Source organism: Symphalangus syndactylus, chromosome 2, assembly GCF_028878055.3.
Source record: "Symphalangus syndactylus isolate Jambi chromosome 2, NHGRI_mSymSyn1-v2.1_pri, whole genome shotgun sequence".
Taxonomy (NCBI): Eukaryota; Metazoa; Chordata; class Mammalia; order Primates; family Hylobatidae; genus Symphalangus; species Symphalangus syndactylus.
Genome location: NC_072424.2, coordinates 141,055,199 through 141,077,091, shown reverse-complemented (window position 1 = coordinate 141,077,091; position 21,893 = coordinate 141,055,199). Strand labels below are relative to the sequence as shown.

General features: G+C 35.7%; 1 protein-coding gene across 11 annotated transcripts in view; it reads right to left on the bottom strand.

The window, feature by feature from the left end:
- QKI (QKI, KH domain containing RNA binding) overlaps window positions 1-21,893 on the bottom strand; it is a 173,591-nt gene that overhangs the window by 38,379 nt on the left and 113,319 nt on the right. For all 11 annotated transcript variants that reach the window (XM_055269255.2, XM_055269245.2, XM_055269236.2 and 8 more), the window contains one exon: window positions 3,296-3,439. In XM_055269255.2, coding sequence (XP_055125230.1) covers window positions 3,296-3,439 — 144 coding nt within the window. The remainder of the gene's footprint in view (window positions 1-3,295; window positions 3,440-21,893) is intronic.

Here is a 21,893-nt window from a genome sequence, read left to right as displayed (position 1 = left end):
CTTCTCTAACCAGCCTACATAAAATAGTAGTTCCCTAATCCCAGTTCTCTATACCCTTATTCTGCTTTATTTTTCTTCGCAGCACTTTGTTACAACAGAGTACTGCCTATATTTGTTTTCCTCATTGTCAGTAATCCAACCCCAATCAGAAGGTAAACTTCAGGATGGCAGGCACTTTGCTGGTCAGCTTGTATTTATTATTGGCGTATCCTCCCAGCTGTCACAGTGTCTAACCTACAGCAGGCATTCAATTAACATTTGTTGAAAGAACTACAAAGGCCCAGAGGTGAGAAGACTGAAGGTTTAAGAAATTCAAATAAATACAGAACAACTCAATCTGTGGTAGGGTGAGGAAGATGTGTACATATGAGTGTGTGCTTTAGGTATAGCAAAAAGTAAAAAAAATGAAACCTGAAAGGTAAGCTATGGCAAATCATGAAGAAACTTGTAGGCCATGCTAAGGAGTTTTGTATTCTTTTCTCAGAGTAAGAAGGAACCACTAAAAAATCTTTAAGCAGGGAAAGGTAACAATAGACTGCAAAGTAAAGATGGGTTTGAGAGGCCCCAGAAGAAGGAATACCAGTTGTGGGGTTCTGATACAGGCATGGTTTGAAGTAGGTAAAGGCAATGGGGATGAAGGAAGGTAAGCAAATCTGAGAGAGACAGGAAGTAACCTGACTGAACTTGGTGTTTTTCAGGACCATGGTAACAAGTTGGAAAGTCTGAACTATCCAACAGAATACTAAAGGAACAAGAAAAGCGTAACTGAGAATTCCAAACCAAAAGACCTGCAATTTCTGTTAATCCACAAGGTAACTGAGCATCTGCTATTCAAACTGTCAACAATACAAAATTATGAGCCTCACTATTAAAGGTAAATTTCAAGATAAAATATTTGCTTTTGAAAATATTTAGGCAATGATAAACTTATGAGCCTTATGTTGCATTTTCATAGAAGTCAAAGCAACTTCTGCAAAAACAGTAAACAGTGAGTTGGCAAGGAACTACTATTTCTGTACATTTTCTCCAACTTGAATTAATGCATTCATTTTATCATCAGCATTTGTAAAGAATACAATTGCAAAACAGTATTACTTAGACAACATCACATAGAAACAACAAACTTTTATAGAGCATGTATGTGCTAGGTATTATGCTAAGTATTCTCCATGTATCTCATCTCATTTAATCTTCACAAGAAGTATAGGGGTTTATAATGCTCCAATCTTTTTTTTTTCCCCCTAAGGGACAGGGTCTTATCCTGTCACCCAGGCTGGAGTGCAGTGGTGCTATCATATAGCTCAACTTCTTGGCCTCAGCGATCCTTCCACGTTAGTCTCCCAAGTAGCTGGGACTACAGGCAAGTGCCACCAGACCCAGCTACTTTTTAAATTTTTTGTATAAAGGGGTCTTGCTATGTTGCCCAGGCTGGTCTTGAACTCCTGACCTCAAATGATTCTCCCACCACAGCCTCCCAAAGTGTTGGGATTATAGGCATGAGTCACCATGCTTGGCCATGTTTCAATCTCATAGATGAGAAAATGAAGACAGTTAAAAGTCACAAAGCTGGGATTCAAAAACTAGGAAGTGAGTTCTCAAAAATACGATGTATTCTGTCTCCCACATTTATTTAAGTAAAAACCCAAATCATTTGATGCTTCAGGAAAATTCAGTTATTTTATGCATTTCTATAGTGAAGATGAAGGAACTGATTTTACCTTATGACAAGATTCAATCATTTATTTTTCAATTTACTATGTTATTGCTATGTGCTGGGCTCTATGCTAAATACTAGAAATAAAAATGGTAAGCAAGACAAGAGATTATAGGTGACTGGGTAAATGGAAAATTTAAAAGATACTACCAATATCCAGTTGATCCTCAAACAACAAGGGAGGGTTAGGTTGTTAGGGACACAGACTGCGTCAAAAATCCTTGTGTAACTTTCCACTCTCCCAAAATGTAACTAATAACCCACTGTTGTCTGGAAGCCTGACAGTTGATCAACATATATTTGTATGTTTTATATGTTATATACTGTATTCTTACAATAAAGTAAGCTACAGAAAAGAAAATGTTATTAAAGCAGTAAAAGTCAATGTTAAATAACTTTTTCTGATCATGACACTAATTGCCCAGTATACTTTCAAAAATCTCCTTTTCTATAGTTTTTCAATACCACACAATTAAGGAAAATGAGAAAGAGTCCATGGTTTAATAGTACACAAATACAGATTTCAGTTTATATTTAACCCGATCATTAAAAAAAAATAAAATCTATCAAGAGAATTTACATAAAACTCTTTTATTCCAAGCAATTAATTTCATCAAGTTAATGGGAAATGTTTATGATTTGTGAGTTTACTTGTTGAATAAACTATCAGGGTAATAAAGAACAGGCTATCTGGGAAATAAAAAGCAGCAGGTACCATAACTCATTTAGGTAAATGTCAGTACTTTTTGTTGGACACAATACTAACAGTATTCCTAGTTTTTTCTTTTCTTTTTTGAGACAGGGTCTCACTCTGACACCCAGGCTGGAGTGCAGCAGTGCAATCTCAGGTCACTGCAACCTCTGTCCCCCAGGCTCAAGCGATTCTCATGCCTCAGCCTCCCAAGTAGCTGGGATTACAGGCGCCTGCCACCACGCCCGACTAATTTTTTGTATTTTTAGTAGAGATGGGATTTCACCACGTTGGTCAGGCTGGGCTCGAACTCCTGACCTCAGGCGATCCACCCGCCTCAGCCTCCCAAAGTGCTGGGATTACAGGCGTGAGCCACCGCGCCCGGCCCTAGTTTTTCCAATAGCAAATTAGGGTCCACATTTCCACATAGTTTTACTAATATAAGAAAAAAAAATTAATGGCCCAGAAAACCAGTAATTTATTTTTCATTTCCCGTTTAAAAAAAATAATACACTGGGAGTGGTGCAATTATTATTTCTAAAAATATTAAAGGGTTAAGTAACAATAAGGAGCCAACCCAAGGAAGGGGGGCAGAAGGAAGAGATGGGGAAAGAGAAACCGGGAGGGAAGGAGAACTGATAACACAAAAGCATCTGGATAATTTCTTATGAGATGTCACCCTCCAAAACCCCTTTTAATGTCTAAGGACCCCTAAATATGAACTTCACATTTTTATTATATTAGAAATATCAGTCAGGTGTTTTTAATTTTATGCTTAAATAAAATTTCTAATAACCAATAACCTATTCCTTATAAACATTACAATAATTTAAAATAAACTGACAAAAAAGGACGAGGCCCAAATCTAAGGTCTGGAAATTATTACTTACTGCAGGTACCAATAATTTCTTCACTTCTTCAACTGCTCTCTTCAATTTGATTTCTGCTCTGTTCTGAGCATCTTCCACAGTGATTAGTACATGTAAATCTTCATTTAGATGCTCCCAATTGGGCTTGCCTCTATTTTGCTCCTCCTAAAAAATTTACAGAGTACATGATTAAAATTATTCTCTTTAAAGAGAGAGTACATCTTTCATAATACTAACCTGTTGTCAATTATTTCAGCTATGTTTGCATTATTTTGCTATGATGGCACACGTCTTTGAATTATTTTTCTGGGTCCTCAAAGCTTGATTGAATGTGAGACTACTGGGTCAAATGATAATTAATTCAACAAGTATTTGCTGAGCACTATCTACCACCAGGCACAGAACCAGATGCTAAAGATCAGCCCCTAGCGTGCTCCTATGCACTAAGAAACATACATCTGATACTGTCCTTACATTACCATGAAAAACACTTTGAGAAACATGTCATTACTTCTGCATTTTACTTATGAGTAAACAGAAGGTCATCAAGGTTAATGGGGTCACTTCTCAATGTCACACAGCTAACAGGCTGTCAATTTAGGAGCTGAATCAAAGTTTTCATTCTCTAATTCAGCGATCTTTCCACTTCATTACAACTGCTTTTAATGACACTGGTTGTATTCAGCATTAGAAAAGGTATTTTGCATATATATGTTATTGCGTAAGATGACTACCACTTGTTTTAAGTATTTCATGCAGTAATTATGAAAATAGTTTTATTTATATTCCCATCAGACCATATCTTAAAATTAACTGTAAGGCTACTCTTTAATTATATCAAGTCATAAATACTAGTTTCACAGAGAATATCTATATTTCCTTAATGTCCTCTAGTAAGAAATATCCCCATGTTGAAAACCTGGTCAAGCTACAGGAAGGTTAAGTAGAGTTGGCCGTAATTTCAGAATCGCTGTTTTAAGTTTCAGAGAAAGTGTTTTTAAATAAAATAAGAATATAAGTAGTATATAAATGGTATATATAAATGCACCTGGCACACAGCGAGGTACCAAAGACAAACAATAAATATCTGCTATTGTTGGACCTTTATTTTAGAAGTTACTATTTACCTAATTGTTAGATTCCAATAAAAGAAAATAAAGCAGGCATAATAAAACTGCTTTCTGCAACAATTCACATGATTGAGCTTAGCCAATAAGGCTAAAAATAAATTTTAACAGTAAATGCTTCTGCTTTATTTTTAATTAACACACCTTTAGGATGAAAATGCATCCACATATTGTAAGGGGATACAGGAAAAAAAAATCAGACACAATCCTATGCTGGGCCATCTATGTATTTCCAAAGAGTGAACTCTGAGTCAGCACAGCATTTTACAGGGGTACCATCTGTCCGACACTGTGTGAACCACCAGCTCAGAATATCTGACTATTTCAACGTAAGGTCACATTGCATTCTTTTTGATGATGTCATAATTACAAAGCTAGGTTTTTAGCGGTTGCTGTAATAAAAATCAAGTACATATAAAAATCAATGTGGAACAAGAAAAGAGGGTGGCAGTATAAAAATCTCATTCTAAAGTTTGAGAATTTGAACAGCACTCAAGAAAATACAAATGCTATTAGTAAAAATGTGGTTATTTACAAATAAAATGTACAGTCTGTTTCAATTCACTGTTTTTAATATAAATACTAATTAAGTTGTTTGTAGAGTAAATATTTAATAAACAGAACTCTGAAATATTTCTTTTTGACTAGGGTACACCATGCAAACTAAGTGGGAAACCAAGGAGTCAATGAATCAAGACATTGGAAACCTCAGGGTTATCTGTATGGCAAGAAATAAAATGTGTATTAATACCTCTAACTGTGGCAAGAAAAATTAGTTTTGTTATCCAGATTTCAATTGTTATGTTCAAGAATGCTAACAGTATTTTCTCACCAAAATTTGTATTTTTATTTATCTTTTTTTTTTTTTTTTTTTTTTTTGGAGAGAGACCTACAAAAGCTACTAGTCTGGTATTATTTGGTGGGCCTAAAAGTGCACCTATTTGATTAAATGCATATATATAAGCGACTTCTGCTTCCAGGCAAGATATAGTAACAGGAACCAGATTCACCTTCCTGCTGAAACAACCAAAAAACTGGCAAAACATATCAAGTTTCAAGCCACTGGACATCAGACAACTAAGGACAAATGACGCAGAGTTGGGAACAACTGCGGTGAGCCTATGACTGCCCCCACTCACTGGCTTGAGAGTCTCCAGACGACTCCATGAGGAGACTAAGCAAGGGTCCAGGGAAACCGAGGCAGCCAGAGCTCAGAGTCCTGGGAGACCTGCCACTCAAATATTCAGCTGAACACTGATCGTTGCATACTTGAAAGGAAATTCCAGAGGCCAGGAAAGAAACCACCCAAAAGGATTCCAGGTCAAAGTGCCTGGCTCTAGAAAAGAACAAGAACTGAAAGACTTGAATGATTCCCCATGGGTAAGGGACACAGAAAGGTCTTGCCTCAGTGGTAGGAAAAAACCAAACCTAATCTGAGCATTGTTCCAGTACAACTAAATACATTTTAAAAGACCAAATGCGTCAAATTATTTCCAACTAACTTAACTGTGTCCCAGGACAAAGCTCAAAGATATTTATAGGAATATAAAAATATCCACCCAACAAGGTAAAAGTCTGGCATACAATTAGAAATTAACAGGCATGCAAAGCAGCAAGAAAAATGCAATACATGAGACCACCCCCCCAATCAATCCACTCAAACCAATCTAGAAGTGATACAGATGTTATTATAAATAGACAAAGACATTAAAAGCTCTATGTGTGTGTATCAAACACTAATGCATATAGATACTAATACAACGAAAACTAAGGAACATTTATAATAAAATATATTTGAGAAAAGCTTAAGAATAAAAACTAAAATTTGACTTGCCACAGAAACCTTTATACATGGAGAAAAGCCAGAGAATTTAAAAGGAATAATTATTTTCATAATAGAAACAAAGTTGCCTTATTATTCGCCATTTTGCTTTATTGCAAGAATACATTTTTAAGGTGTAAAACACCTTGGCTGATGCATACTCTTACTAATTCAACAACTTAAATGATAATTAAAAATACAAAAATAGGAGAAAGCTACATCTACCCTGTTTGCTTCAAAATAAACATTTTTGCTTACACTTTTAAAAACAATTGAAGGAGCACAAATTTTCAAAGATGGAGAAATTAATGGAATCGTGTACTTAACAGTCCCACCAAAAATTCTTCTACAACACTGTAGAGTTTAAAATGTACAAACTCAGCAGGGCACGGTGGCTCATGCCTGTAATCCCAGCACTTTGGGGGGCCAAGGCAGGAGGACTGCTTGAGCCCAGGAGTTCAAAGCAGCCTGGGAAACAGTGAGACCCTGTGTCTATTATAAATAAATAAATAAAATGTCCAAACTCACAAGAAATAAGAAAATGGGAAAGGAAACCATTTAAAAATTAAGAATCTAGAAAGCAGATGGTTAACTTAAAATTTAGCAGACTCTAGTTAAGAAACTTATTTCCTTGCAATCCCCCCAAAAAATACTGAGGAAATGGGCAGCAGTGAAAATAGGGGTGAGGGTGGGACTGAGATTGCAGGACTAGATGAACTCTCATTGAAAAGCAGTTCAATTCCCACATCCCCTGTCCACAAATGGCTAGCTATCAAGCACTCCCTAATTCCCAGCACCAGAAACTGATTCCAAAAGGAAGTAAAACACTTGCTCAAACTGCATTAGGAGAACAGTTGACAGGGTAACTTCCACTCTGACAGCTGGGCTGGCCAGCCATCTCCCCTGCTCCACATGCAGAGCAAGGGAACCCAGGCCCACATCTTGGGGACAGGAGACTTGAACAACTGACCCTTCAGAGAGTTAAGAAAAGACGCTACAATGCTGAAACAAGAATGCTCTATTTTAAAATTCTGAATACAAATAGAAACTCCTGCAACAAAAAACATGAGAGCAAAGACGAAAAACTTGATAGAAGGTTGGAAGACAAACTGAGGAACTCTCCCTCTAAGTAGCAAAAGACAGAGAAAAAAAAAATGGTGCAGAACTGTATAATATTAGAGGACTAGTCCAAGAGGTTCAGAAACTGAAATGACAGATGTCCAACTACCAACATAAAGAAAAAGAAAGCAGAGGGAGAAAAATCATCAATGATATACATTTTACGCAAAACTGAGGGATCTGAGCTTCCAGATGAAAAGGACCCACTGAGTTTTCACCACAAGGAATAAATGAAGCAGACACTTCAAAATCAAACAATGTAGCAATTGAAAATAAACACTAAAAGCACCTCTTTTAGTGTTCTGGAGGGGGCGCAGTGTGAAGAGAGAGACCCACCAACCCGTTTTCCACATCAGGCCTCAGAAAATCTTTCATCCACGTGCATATCAAATGTCACACAAGAAAAGGCTTTGAGGTCATGCTACGCAGAAGCCACATTCATTCTACTGTAGTCCATTCCAGCTCAAGAAGAGTTAAAGTAAATTCCTTCAGTGAGTCTGCAGCTTAGTAATTATTTAATACAAATACTATTTCTCCCTGTGATCTCATTGTTTCTTAAGCAGATTATAAAGGCAATCTGGGATTGGAAAATTTTATAGAGAAATCAATAACACACACCCCAAAAGGTCCTCTTTTAGTCATAAAGTAAGTAGATACAATTATACGATGGTTACTTCTGAACTCAAAATATCCATAGTAAGAATCCACTCGCAAAACCCATTTTCTTACTTTAATAAATAAATCAGGACAAAGAAAAGGTTGAAATAAGCAGACAGGAAGGATGACGATATGGACGCACACCAAAAATGCTGTATTAGAGACTGTGTTCTATGAGGCATTCGTTTCTTTTTACAATTATGTTTCAAATAATCTTTCAGGGGTTAATAGCTGAGATATTGATGTGGAAAAAATAGCTCATGACTACTATAATGTCCGTTTTACAGTTACCAAATGCAATATCATTTCATAATATATGTGCCACTAAATCTTCAGCAATATAGAAGAACACAGTTTGCATCAATATAATCCCAAATTTACATTTTCCAGCACAGTACTGCCCCGATTTCTAGACCTCCAAATTCAACTGCCAACTAGAAATGTATACTTCAATCTCTAAAGCAGTCTGAACTCCACATGTCCAAACGGGTTCATACCTCCCTGCTTCAAATCTGCCCACAATGAATGTCTCAGCTATTAGTCATCCTGAATGAATTTTCTGAATCAGCGTGGATTTTTAGAATTTGAGGCTTTGTAGGAAATCTCTGAAACACAGTCATGGCTTACTTGTGCTTTGACAGAGACTGGCTGCTGCACATGCACCATTCACATCTATCCACACTAATTTGAAGTGCCGTGTTCATTCACTTCCCACGATACGCTTAGATTTACTCCATGCTATATTATTGGCCACTCCCCAAACATGGATTTTGATACCCATAAGCTTATGGAAGCTATCGCCTATGTCTAGAATGCCTCCTTTCCCTTTCTTTAATATTTACTTTTATTTCTTTTTTTTTCTGTATAATATAGTAACTTAGTTATCCGTGCATTGTCTTTTTCTAGCTATTAGAAAGTTTGCTCCAAGTTGAATATCAGAATCATCTCACTGATTTTCATACTCTTGACAGTATGTACACACTGATTTTACACATATCCGGCTCTAAACAAGTATTTACTGAATTGAATAATTGAACTTTTATGATTGAAGAGCATCATTAAAATCAAATATCAAACTGTGCATGAATATGCTGCAGCTTTCCCATAGTGCTCTGCTGTACTAATGATTATTCTGTTTAGCTAATCCTTCATATATTCACCTTTGCTCATGTATCTTGGTTTCTGGGACTGCTTCTTTCTTTCTCCTTAGTTACCAGGTGTACATGACAATCTTTACTCCATTTCTTGTTCTCTTACTTCTAGTCAATTCTCCCAGATTTTCTACAATAATACTTACGAGGTCTGGTTTCCACAACCCATCAAAGTCTGCTTTTCTTTTACTCTAAAACCTCAATGCTACCTTGTTTTGGATGTATCAGAAGAACAGGAGACAGGATGGGTCAAAAGTATTTTTAAAAACTGTAAGACTAAAGTTCTATCTCAATATAACAGCAAAGTGACAGCAAAGGCAAATTACATATAAATACTATATGTATCAGTATGTTCAGAGCTCAAAACCACTAACCTTCCATCTTTTAGGGTAGGGTGCAATAACAAGAGAGGTTCCAAGGAAATGAAAATAGCTCTATTTATACAGCAAATTAAAATTTAGTAGCATATTAAGCAACTTTATAATTCATTCACACTTAACTGCAGAGCAGATAGTCACAATTATTAATGACTCTTTATTATGGCTATATTCTTGACAAGTATACTATGGTGAGATAAATTAGACTTAGGTGATGATAAGCAAACTTAAAAATGAAAATGATGATGGCAACTAAGCTTTTATCAAACACTGCTTGCCAAGGACAATGCTAAGCAATATAAATACATCACCTCATTCAATCCTCGTAAGTTACATAACATAGGACTATCGGTCTTACCAACATTTAACATGATTTAGTCAAGTCAGGCAGTAAGTGTTGTACCACCAAGCTACCATACCTAGCCAGAGCAACTTTACAGCATGCACCCTCAACAACTAATTCCTAACACAACATATCACCTACATGAGAAATTGACCTAAAACAGCATCATAAAATAGTGAAAAACTAGAAACAGAACACAGAATAGTGGAATCTCTAGAATTTTTTACTTTACCTTTTTACCTTTAAATATTTTTGTGTAGAATTCTAAGCACATCTTGTCCTCACAGAATTTTAGAGCTAGTGGGGACTTTGAAGGCAGATAAAGGGGTAGATGAGATTATTTAGTAGATTTGGTTTTGTCTTTCTGTATTTGTCCTATCTCCTAACTTCATGCCAAGTATTCTTTCTCCATAAATGAATTTCTGAGTAAGTCACATCCAGAATAATGTCAAGAACTGGGAGAAAAACATCTGGTATAACACATCTCTTGCACCTATAAAAACACTTTCTCCCTAAATGAGAGACTCACCTATCAAATTACCATGATACGTATATATAAAAAGGATAAATCTGTAGCTATTTCACTTACATAAAATTCCTCTAGTCTTTAAAGCTTCGTATAGGTGAGGTTGTTAAAACTAAAATTAGATCTTAATATACAATGTGTATTTCCAACATTATTACTAAGTTAGGACTAATTAACACCATTGTTTATAACTAAATTTTACTACTTTTCAATAAAATAACTTCCATTCATTTTTGAAGCCACTGTATACAGTGATGTAAAACTACAAAGTAAAAAAATAATCTCAACATTTGAGAAACTACTTTTGGATTTTTGAAAAACTTCATGAATCATGCCCTATGAAGTTTAAGAGTATGCTCTAATTACAATACCTGTTTGAACAACAAAAGGATTCTATAACCTGAAGCATTAGAGCATACTGATTGTCCCACCCCTGCTGACAGACTCTTTTAATTACGCATTTGTAGTCAAGCAAATGAGCACAAGATTTCTGCTCCTACTGTGCTCTTAATGTGAAAGTTCATACGCCAAAACCCCTCCAAACAGAATTCAAAAGTGTTACATACTGATGAAAACCAAGGTTCCAATAACAGGCATATTGTGAATATATACATTTTAAGACAAATATTAAAGCTTAGACATATTACCAACTCCAGTTGTACATATAATCTTATAGATTAGTTTAAGAAATGTTCATTGAGAAACTGGGCATAAAGTAGATTTCACACAATTTAATTCCTCACTGACTCAGTTATAAAAGCAGACCTCAAAAAACTTTTAAAACTTGAACGGGAGTCCAACAAAAACTACATTTTCAAAGCAAATGACTTTTTAATAAAATATGAAGATTAGGATAATTTTATATTCAGTCCGTTGAAATCATCATCTAGGAAGTCATTCAGCAGGCATTCAACAAATACTTATTAAATTAAGCACAAAGGAACAAGTTGCTAAATTCAAATAACTTTTATTGTTTTTTACCGAATAATTTCCACGTTAAAAACAACAGGACTATAACATCTATCTCCTACAGACACAGTACTTATTGACTGCCAGGTGTGTCTTCCAATTTTCATACATTAATTCCACTAATTTAATTGTTAATTACTTTATGTCTAAACTAAATTTATGTAACCCCAGTACTAGCCAAATACTATTCTGGCCCCACGATGACCACAATGAGTGAGATTTCTCTAGATATGAGCTAGTTTTAGCATGCAGAAACAATTCTGAACAAGATCAGTTGAAAAGCTGAATATGATCCTGATGAAACATAGTCAAGGCTGAGAAGAGTGAATTAAATATGTACAAAAAGATTCCCATAAGAAGACAAAAATCATCAAGTGATTTGTTATTTCCCAACAACTTTAAAGCTGGCTAATATTTAACAAAAATAGTGATGATAGAAATAAATGATTGTTGGGAAATCCTTTTATAATAGAGACTTTGGGCTGAGCTCCTGCTGCTAACAAGCACCCACATAAAATTAGTTACTGCCCACGGAAGCACAAAATGTTTCCTCACAGCATTAAAAGAATCCTTTCAGTAATTCGTATGTGAGATTTTGTACACTAGGTGTTATTCTCACCATCATCTAAGATACACAATTCAAGGCACAGAAAAATGAAATAATTGTTTCAGAATGTGATGTTTTAAAATACTCAATAGAATATTTACTGATAGTATACCAGGGGAAAAATACATAAATAAAAGACATTTCTACCTATACCCATTTTCCTTCCTAAATCATCAAAATCCCAGTTTCAATAATCATCTTTCAATCAAATTTACCCCTTCTAGGTCCTCCCAGACAAGATGTTCCCTGAATACTCCCATTCTACTATTTTTTCTTTTGACATAATCAGTCTGATATGTACGATTCCTAAAAAGTTTCAAGAAGTACGGAATCAGACTCATTTCCATATCCTTTAGCACAGACTTTTTAATAAGTGCTCCTTAGAGCACAGCATGAGATACAAAAAGTTAGTGTGATCAATATCAACTAAAACAAAAAAATAACATATAGGGCTTTACACTCAGCACTTGATATTGGCAAAATAACTTAATCCTTTTAATAATCTTAGAGGTAGGCATTATTATAATCACCTATTTCTCATTTAAAAATGAGATAAACTAATGGACATAAACCTGACTCAATGTACTCAGTTAAACTGACTTCAGATGACACTCGTCTGCCTTTGAAGACGTGACAACTACCTATTAAGAAGAAAGGCTAAATACAATACTCAAAAGCCAACATAATCAAGATTACAATTATTTCATTGAAAACAATAAAAAGAAACAAGATGGCCGGGCGCGGTGGCTCACGCCTGTAATCCCAGCACTTTGGGTGGCCGAGGCGGGGAGTGGGGAGGATCACAAGGTCAGGATTTTGAGACCAGCCTGGCCAACACGACAAAATCCCATCTCTACAAAAAATACAAAAATTAGCCAGCCGTGGTGGCAGGCGCCTGTAATCCCAGGTACTCAGGAGGCTGAGGCAGGAGAACTGCTTGAATTCTGGGAGGCAGAGGCTGCAGTGAGCCAAGATTGTGACACTGCACTCCAGCCTGGGCGACACGAACAAGACTCTGCCAAGAAAAAAAGGAAGGCAAGGGAGGGAAAGAAGAAAGAAGAGAGAGGAGAGAGGAGAGAGGAGAGAGGAGAGAGGAGAGAGAGAGAGAGAGAGAGAGAGAGAGAGAGAGAGAGAGAGAGAAGGGGAAAAAAAAAGGAAACAAAATGTTTTGAAAAATCCAGATATAGCCTGTCTCAAGCACAGGTCAGTAACAGGTTCATGTACTGATGTTGAGAGTGGCAGCACACGGTTCACTGTGCAAATGCTCCATTTTTCAGAGGGAATTCTGTTTAGGTATAAATCCCAGAGATTCAAAACAAATGTTTTATAATAAGATTTTTAAAATGCAAATGTTTAATATTCATTTTCTGATACTGTAAGGAATTTATGATACCACACTTACTAACCACTTCATAGCTGTTTAGTGTTAGGCAAAATGCTTGAATTTATCTATGCCTCAGTTTCCTCATCTATAAAAGAGAGATAAACATAGTACTTACATCTCAGAGCTACAATGAGTTTTAAATGTTAGCGTTCAGATAGCACATGGACGAGTACCCATCATTTAAGAGCTCTGAAATTAATATTACCATAATGTAACTATGGTACGGACAGGCTAGAATCTAGAATAGATGATTGTAGAAAATTAAACAGAAGGCCAGGCGCGGTGGTTCATGCCTGTAATTCCAGCACTTTGGGAGGCCGAAGCGGGTGGATCACCTGAGGTCGGGAGTTCAAGACCAGCCTGACCAACATGGAGAAACCCCATCTCTACTAAAAATACAAAATTAGCCGGGCATGGTGGCACATGCCTGTAATCCCAGCTACTAGGGAGGCTGAGGCAGGAGAATCGCTTGAACCTGGGAGGTGGAGGTTGTGGTGAGCCGAGATCACACCACTGCACTCCAGCCTGGGGAACAAGAACAAAACAAAACTCTGTCTCGAAAAAAAAAAAGAAAATTAAACAGAAATACTAGGAAGGGATGACTGAACAACAAATAAAACAACACGACTAGCGGTTATAATTTAGAAAAATAAAATGGGAAATGTACTTTTCAGAATAAAAAGAGTAGCTTAAGATAATTTATTTTTTAACCAACCTAATAAAATATATTAACCATTACATGAAAATAAAATTATTTTTAAATATATTTTTTAGGAAAAAGCTTAATAAAGACACAACTGTAATCTTCGGGGTTTCAGACTGGAAGAGAGCTCAGCTGATCAAAGCACTAACCCTGCCCTCCATGAAGGGTTTGGATTAGAAATGACACATAAAGGAGGACTGGGAGAGTTTCCTGGAAAGTGGGATAAACCGTGACTATTATTATGTCACAAGCAGTACACAAAATGGACAACGAATAGTAAAGGGAATTTATAAAAACTTAATGAAATTGAAGAATGCGTTCAAATACTACCTATTCCTTAACTGTTTCCCACTACCCTACTCTATCCAAATTCATTCTCCCTAAGCCCCGCTTTGCTTTCATCGAATCTTATGGCTCTAAAATGATACTTAAGATCATACTTTAATATCCCAGTGTACATAATGGTAAGCTCTAGAAAGCAAAGACTGCTCCTTTTAATTTTTTGTATAATTCACAAGGCATTTAAAAAGAAAAGTTTGGTACATAACCAGTAGCTTTCTATTTCTCTTCTGCCCTGCACAGATCTGAACCTGCATGTCTTTTATGATATTTTCATCAGTTTTAAAAATATTAATTTCTGTATTTGTCTCATATATGTATAAACAAAGTAGCTCTGAATTCTACAAATGAAATCATGTCAAATACAAATATACTAGTTTCTCAACATATATGCATACTATCATAATTAACATACTATAAAATCATTTAAAAGGAACTATAGAATCCATGGTTTCTGTAATTATGCATTTATTAAACAAATGCTAAACCGTCCTTCTATATAAGAAACCACTTCCCTAAAATGTCCACCAAAATGTTTTGCATATAGTAAGCACTTAAGAGACATTTATTATTAAATTCCTAGATTATAAACTGAAAATAGCAAGTAACATAAAATGTACTAATTACATGATTACTAAGCTCCTAAGCCATATGGTGCTTTCTCGTGCATTCTACATGTGTATTTTTCTACATTAGTTAGGGAAAATAAATACCTGAAAAATTTAAGATTTACTTTAAAAACTCAGGCAACACTGAAAGAGAGTATTTTACCTGCCTTCTGTGAAATTAAAATGAAAAACACAAAACTAAAGAACTGAACCAGAGTCCCATGATCTACAACCACAAGCCAAGTAAGAATTATGCTGAAGGATCCACATACAGTCTGCCTTACTTCCTCATCAAGCAAAAGATCACAGCCTAATGTTACATATTAGGATTTCCAAAATGTAAGAGAACAACAGCACATAGCTCATTACGTTATAAAAGGTGTTTCATCCTTGGAATGTTAAGATACAAGACTAACAGGAGTTCCATTATTTGTAGTTGGTAGGTTGCGACGTCCTATTCAACCTAACAGCACTGTGGATATCTATAGTGTTCGTACTGCCCAAATATTAATTCGCTGCTGTCTTCATGTAATCGTGCACACATCACTGAAAAGCAATGACAAAAACACAACTGTGTAGAATAATGACTCCAGCTTATGACAATGTCCAGGAATATGTATTTATGTGTGTATGGAAGAGCTATGTTGGCATAAATGAACTTTGAGATCCTCAGCAAGGAAATAGGCACACAATTTATAATTCCATGGGACTTATCACAGTGCTAAATACTTATTCAGTACTCATATTTGCTGACTGATAACCGGAGCGTTAAAAGTTTGCTCCAAACCCTGAATTTTCATTTGCTCACTGGAGAATAGAGACAAAATGAAAAGAACTGGTTACTCAGAAACAAACGCACAAAAAGGTCTCTCCCCAGACTCCATACCCCCTAAAAAACCAGACAAAGGTAGAAAATAGTGTGCGGGAAAGAACACAGACTCAAATGCCAGTCTTATTTCAGTGTCCCTGTAATCTTGAGCAACTCACTCACGTATTCATTTATTTATTTAATAAATACATAAATAATAATTGAGTTTCTACTGTGAGTGAACAAGGTTTATGACAGGCAAGTGAATAGACATGCAAGCTCTCAAGGAGCCTACAGACTAGTAACTATTTATTTGCAATTGAGGGAGTGACACCGAAGTTCACTGTGTTACATAAAAGCACATATGAGGGTTGACCGATCAAGGTTATATGACAAAACGTTAACTATTTTTTGAAATCTTATTTTCTCATTTGTAAAGTTTACAAGGTTGCAAGGATTAAAGAAAGTATGTTGAAGATAGCACATAATACTTAACACTTTTACTATGCAACTCCTATCCCTGTTCTTTCCTGTATCTTCCTTAAAAGATGGCTTTTCAGCTAACAGGGATTCCCCTTAATTCCACTGCAGGATGTCCTTTCTGTCATTATATTAACATAATCAAGCATAAGCACATCCTGCTTCCTCAATTAAGAAGCCTCAAAATCAAAGCCACAGTAAAAAATAAATTAGCAATTAATCAATGATCCCTCTGGGTTAAAAAATACAGGCCTGGCATGGTGGCTCACACCTGTAATCCCAGCACTTCGGGAGGCTGAGGTGGGCAAATCACTTGAGGTCAGGAGTTCGAGACCAGCCTGGCCAACATGGTGAAACCCTGTCTACTAAAAGTACAAAAATTAGCCGGGCATGGTAGCATGCACCTGTTATCCCAGCTGCCTGGGAGGCTGAGGCAGGAGAATCGCTTGAACTCAGGAGGCAGAGGTTGCAGTGAGCCAAGATCGTGCCACTGCACTCCAGCCTGGGCGATAGAGTGAGACTCTATCTCAAAAAATATATATCCAAGTGCCTGCCCCAAATTACTCGTGATGTCATAATTTTTTTCTTGGTAATGACTTTCAAACTTTGAAAGTTCTAGAATTAAGATTAGAGTAATAAGAGCGAATCAAACACAGTCTTAATAGTCTACATATGTTTATCTAAAATATTTGTTACATTTAAGGTTTAACACATTTAAATATCTAGAAGATTATCCTTCTAATTTCAACTGAAAAATATATAGACAGGTACCTACAACACACCCTAGCGATTCTCATAGGGAAGGATCCAAAGCATGGTACTCCTTGTGCACAGTCAGGTCGCAGCAAGTATAGCTACTAAGAAGAGCATACCTCTATACTCATGGGCTGATATTCGGATGACATAATGTCTGATGCAGATTAAAAATATAATACTAGATGGTGCAAATGCTTAGTGTATTAAATGGAGTTCATTCTTCACTTAAATTTCAAAGTGTTAACGTGTATTTCACACACCCATTCTTCTCAGCAGAAAAAAAGCAAGGGTAATTTTACGTCATTAGAAAAACTAGGTGACTTTAAGTCCTCTAGGCATACATTTCTCCTACACTTACATCACCTCTGTCATCCAAAACCTGTAATAGTCCTAGACTTTTCTTCCAACCTTTTATTAAAATTTGGCTAAAAAGAGAACTATAAAAAGTGATATATTTCTCATAACCCTTCATCATAATTTGATTAGCAAAACTATAAAAAGTGACAGTTAATACAGCAGAGTATATTAAATAATGCAGTTTTTTCATTTTCTTGACAATACTGAATTATTTTCACTTCCTTTGGGTAAGACTGATATGTACATTCAAATATGTTAATAACTTGAAAGCATTAAAAAAATCATTCTTGAATGATATTGCCAGCATGATTTAGACATAGATCATATGAACCTAGCTAACAGCACCACTGCAAAGCCTTGTAGCTAATAGGTGGTAGTCAAGCTAAAATAGGATAATTCTTAGGACAATCTCGTACCACCTTTTTTTATTCTATAGTTTTGAAAACAGGTAAAAAACAGTTGTACGAATGTCTTCCTTCATGAATTACAATTATGCAACTGACATTTATAATTTCCCCGAACACTATTTAAAAAAAAATCCTGAACTTCTTGCTAGCTAAAACCTAGACTGTTACAGTCATGATTTTTTAAATAAATGCCACTTTTTACATATTCTATACATTATCCAGTGTTATAATGATGAGTTTGTTAAATGTTAACCATTTTATCTTATACTTTACTGTAAATACCTAAGAATTCAACTACATCAGCCAAGAAAACAGTAATCTCTCAGAAGAATACAAAATAAAAGTTCAGAGAATCCATGTTTTGATTCCTTCATTAGAAATCATTTCAAGTATGTTCAAGTTTCAGAGATACGGTGCTAAATTGAAATTCTTCAATTCCTCTCCCTATTATCAACCCATATAACTATAGAATCAAAAATTATTTGCTTCAGTCTTTGATAACAGCTCTAAAATGTTTCACTGGTGACAAGAAAGTTATTTTCAAAGAGTACGTTACTTGTCCACTAGTGCTTAAAGACATGTTTCCTAAGAGAAAAAGTAACTCTACTCTTTCAGAATATCTTTGGCCCACTTCCCCTTAATTAAGAAACAGATATAACATGACATTCATCACAACACTAAAATGTGAATGCAATGAAAAACATTTTCTGAGATATTAAACAAACTTTTATAACAACCGTATAAAATAACTGTAATGCTTAAAAAGTAAGCTATCATTAATAATTATTGTGGTTAATTATGAGAGCAAGGGTCAATTTAAATGTTAATAGTAATCATTATAATTGGAGAAAACATCTTTTTGAAAATGACCACAGATACCTCAGGATCTATCAACTGCCTGTATTCTAAAATAGTATTAAAAAGAATACTAAAAATAATACTTTTAATATCTAGTAAGCCTGAATGGTAGATATTAACTTATTTTACAGATGTGAAAATTTCAACAGCGAAAGTAACTTGTCTTAAGTCCTTCAATCAATAAATAGAAGGCCCAGAAACTGAACTCAAATTTGACTCCTTATTTCATCTCTGTCGCCACTGTGCCACATAAAAATATCATCACACCCATTCTTTTTAAGGCCCACAGGAAATCTGGCATGATCTCTGAGGTCCCCTTTTGTCAAGCTGTCTTAAGAGCTCTTTTGTCCTGAATTTCTCCAACAGTCCTACTCATGTGTTCTTATTAATGACATATGTTTATAAGGAACTCTGTATGTCTACATATCTTTTCATTTCATAGTACTATGTGCTACTTAAGGTTAGGATTCCCGCCCAGCACTTCTTGAAATAACTTTCATACTCAGATGTTTATTCAGTGAAATGAAAAGAATCTGATTGGGGAAAGGGAGAGGATATATCATGTTCAATGAATATCAACTCTCTAGTTCAGCTCTCTACATTTATTAACGAAGCAGAACACATACCAACAGATCTTCACACTGAACAGAAAGCGCAGTGACTACTTTTGTCGCTATGCTACTCTAAAAAGAAAAGACTATAAATAAATTCATGTAGCCATACAAGGTGTGTAACTCTAAATACCTATTTACATTTTGGAAGAGTTGGAAATGGCAGAATTTTTGTGTGCCTTCCTAGGCTTACCTCACAGGTATTCTTGCCAAAATACAAAATTGACATTCAATGGAAAAGGGCAATCTATAAATTGAATTAGTTTGATTTTCTTTGTAAATCATGCTGAAAGAGTAGTTACTGCAATCTACTACAGAATAAATGAAACCTCAACCTCTATGTCTGCAGCTCATAAACTACAGTTTACATGTATAAAACTTGACCTTAATGACAACAGTTAGTAACGCCTAAATTTATATCTCTTGCTCATCAGTGAAATATAATATTATTTGATATCAACAGCAAAAATAAAGCCTTCTTCACAAAAAGGTACAAAATATTCCCTTCCTTAAAATGTTCATAAGGTTTTTAAGAATTTTGAAAATTATATGCAAGAAGCCTGAATTACTACTTTAGAAATGACTCGGTGGCTCTTCTCAATTATACCCATTACTGGAAAAAACTAAGAACACGGCCCCACAAAAAACAGTATCTATGTAAAACATACGATTTCCAACTTTGCTTACCTCGGCCCCTTCTAATTAAAATTTGTATCTGTCCATCCTGACTACGAAAGGGCAGGCATTGATTGTATCTTATATTTGACTGGATATTCAAACACTTAGCACACAACCTACCACAAAGGAAAAATTTTTTTGAAGTCTGTTGAATAAGGAAATAAAGAAATGAACTCAACTATCCTCCGTTGATGTGAGTTTTTCCTGAAAAACAAGATTTCCCTAGCCAGCTTCTATAGCTTTTTTCCATTTTAGAATCAGACATCTCTCTAGATTACACAAAGTCTAATAAACTAGAATCTTACTTTGGCAAAAACCTCCTGAATTACCACTTTCCTTCACAACAAATATTAAAAGGAGTTTGTACACTAAACACATAAAATTGGTGCCAGGGAGGAAATCAAAGAACATGTAGGACAGGGGCAGGTAAACCCATTTACTAAACATAAGCTAAATACAAGCCAAAAAAGGACCAGGTTACCGGACTGACCTTAACCTTCTAGAAATAGCTGTGTATCATCTAATAACACCTAAATTTATATCCCTCACTCATCAATGAAAATATCCTTTAGTATCAATCGACAAAACGAAGGGAGATACTATTTAGGGAAAAAAGTTAGTTATCCAGTGTGATGGCTTTGCGGTGTCAGCTTAGCTAGGCTAAACTAGAATTTCCAGAATTTCATTTTTTGTATGTTTCCAGTTGGGATGGTCTATAAAGTATACTTTTTCAAGAGGTGGACTATAAATGGAAAACAGTGGCCATTTAGTAGCATACACATACCTTCTCCCAGCTACTCAAGAAAAAACTAATCTAAGCCAGACGTGGTGGTGCCCGCCTATAATCCCAGTTACTTCAGAGGCTGAGGCAGGAGAATCACTTGATCCTGGGAGGCGGAGGTTGCAATGAACCAAGATTAAGCCACTGCACTCCAGCCTGAGCCAAAGAGCTAGACACCGCGTCAAAAACCAAAAACAAAACAAAAAACAAAAAACCACTCTAGATACTGTTGTGAGAAATTCTGCAGATGTAATTAAGAAAAGTAATCAGTTGAATTTAAGTTAATCAACAGCGAGATTATCCTGGGTTAACCTGACTTACTCCGTTAGAAGTCTTTAAAAGAGGGCTTTGGTCTTTTCTAAGCTCAGATATTCCAAACACCAACTGGGTTTACAACTGTGCCCTCTGGATCTTCCTTCCTTACTGCCCGCTTTGTGGACTCTAGATTAGTCAGCATGAACTGTGCAAGCCAATCCCTCATAATAAGGGAGACAGAGTGAGAGAGAGCTAGAGAGAGCTAGAGTGTGTGTGTGTGTGTGTGTGAGTGTGTGTGTATGTGTGTGTCCCCTACTGCTTCTCTGGTTGAAACTTGTTAAGCTTTTCTTTAAAGCTTCACCTTCATAAAAATTCTAAAATAAAACTCAAAACATCCCATTAAGCCACTAACACCATAATTACAGCTCGTGGCATGAACCCAAAAGGCTAACATTATGATATGTATTTCAAAACAGTTATAGTATGATAAAGAGTATTTTAAAGCCAAGTAAGTTAAAATATATTCCAGAATGTCAAATACTCTAGCCTACACCTCTACACTAGTAAGAACGCAAGTAGTATTCATTTCAGTATGAAAACATATTTTATTTAATAAACAGATTAATCCAATAAATATGATGGAAAATAGTTAAAACCAGAAAAATAAAAAGCTTTCTTGAAATAAGTCATCAAGGTATTAAAGGTATATTGAAAGACCATAAAAGCAGCCCTCAAGCTTAATTTAAAATGAAGTTTTAGGCTGAGCGCGATGGCTTACGCCTCTAATCCCAGCACTTTGGGAGGGCAAGGCGGGTGGATCACGAGGTCAAGAGATCAAGACCATCCTGGCCAACATGGTGAAACCCCGTCTCTACTAAAAATACAAAAATCAGCGG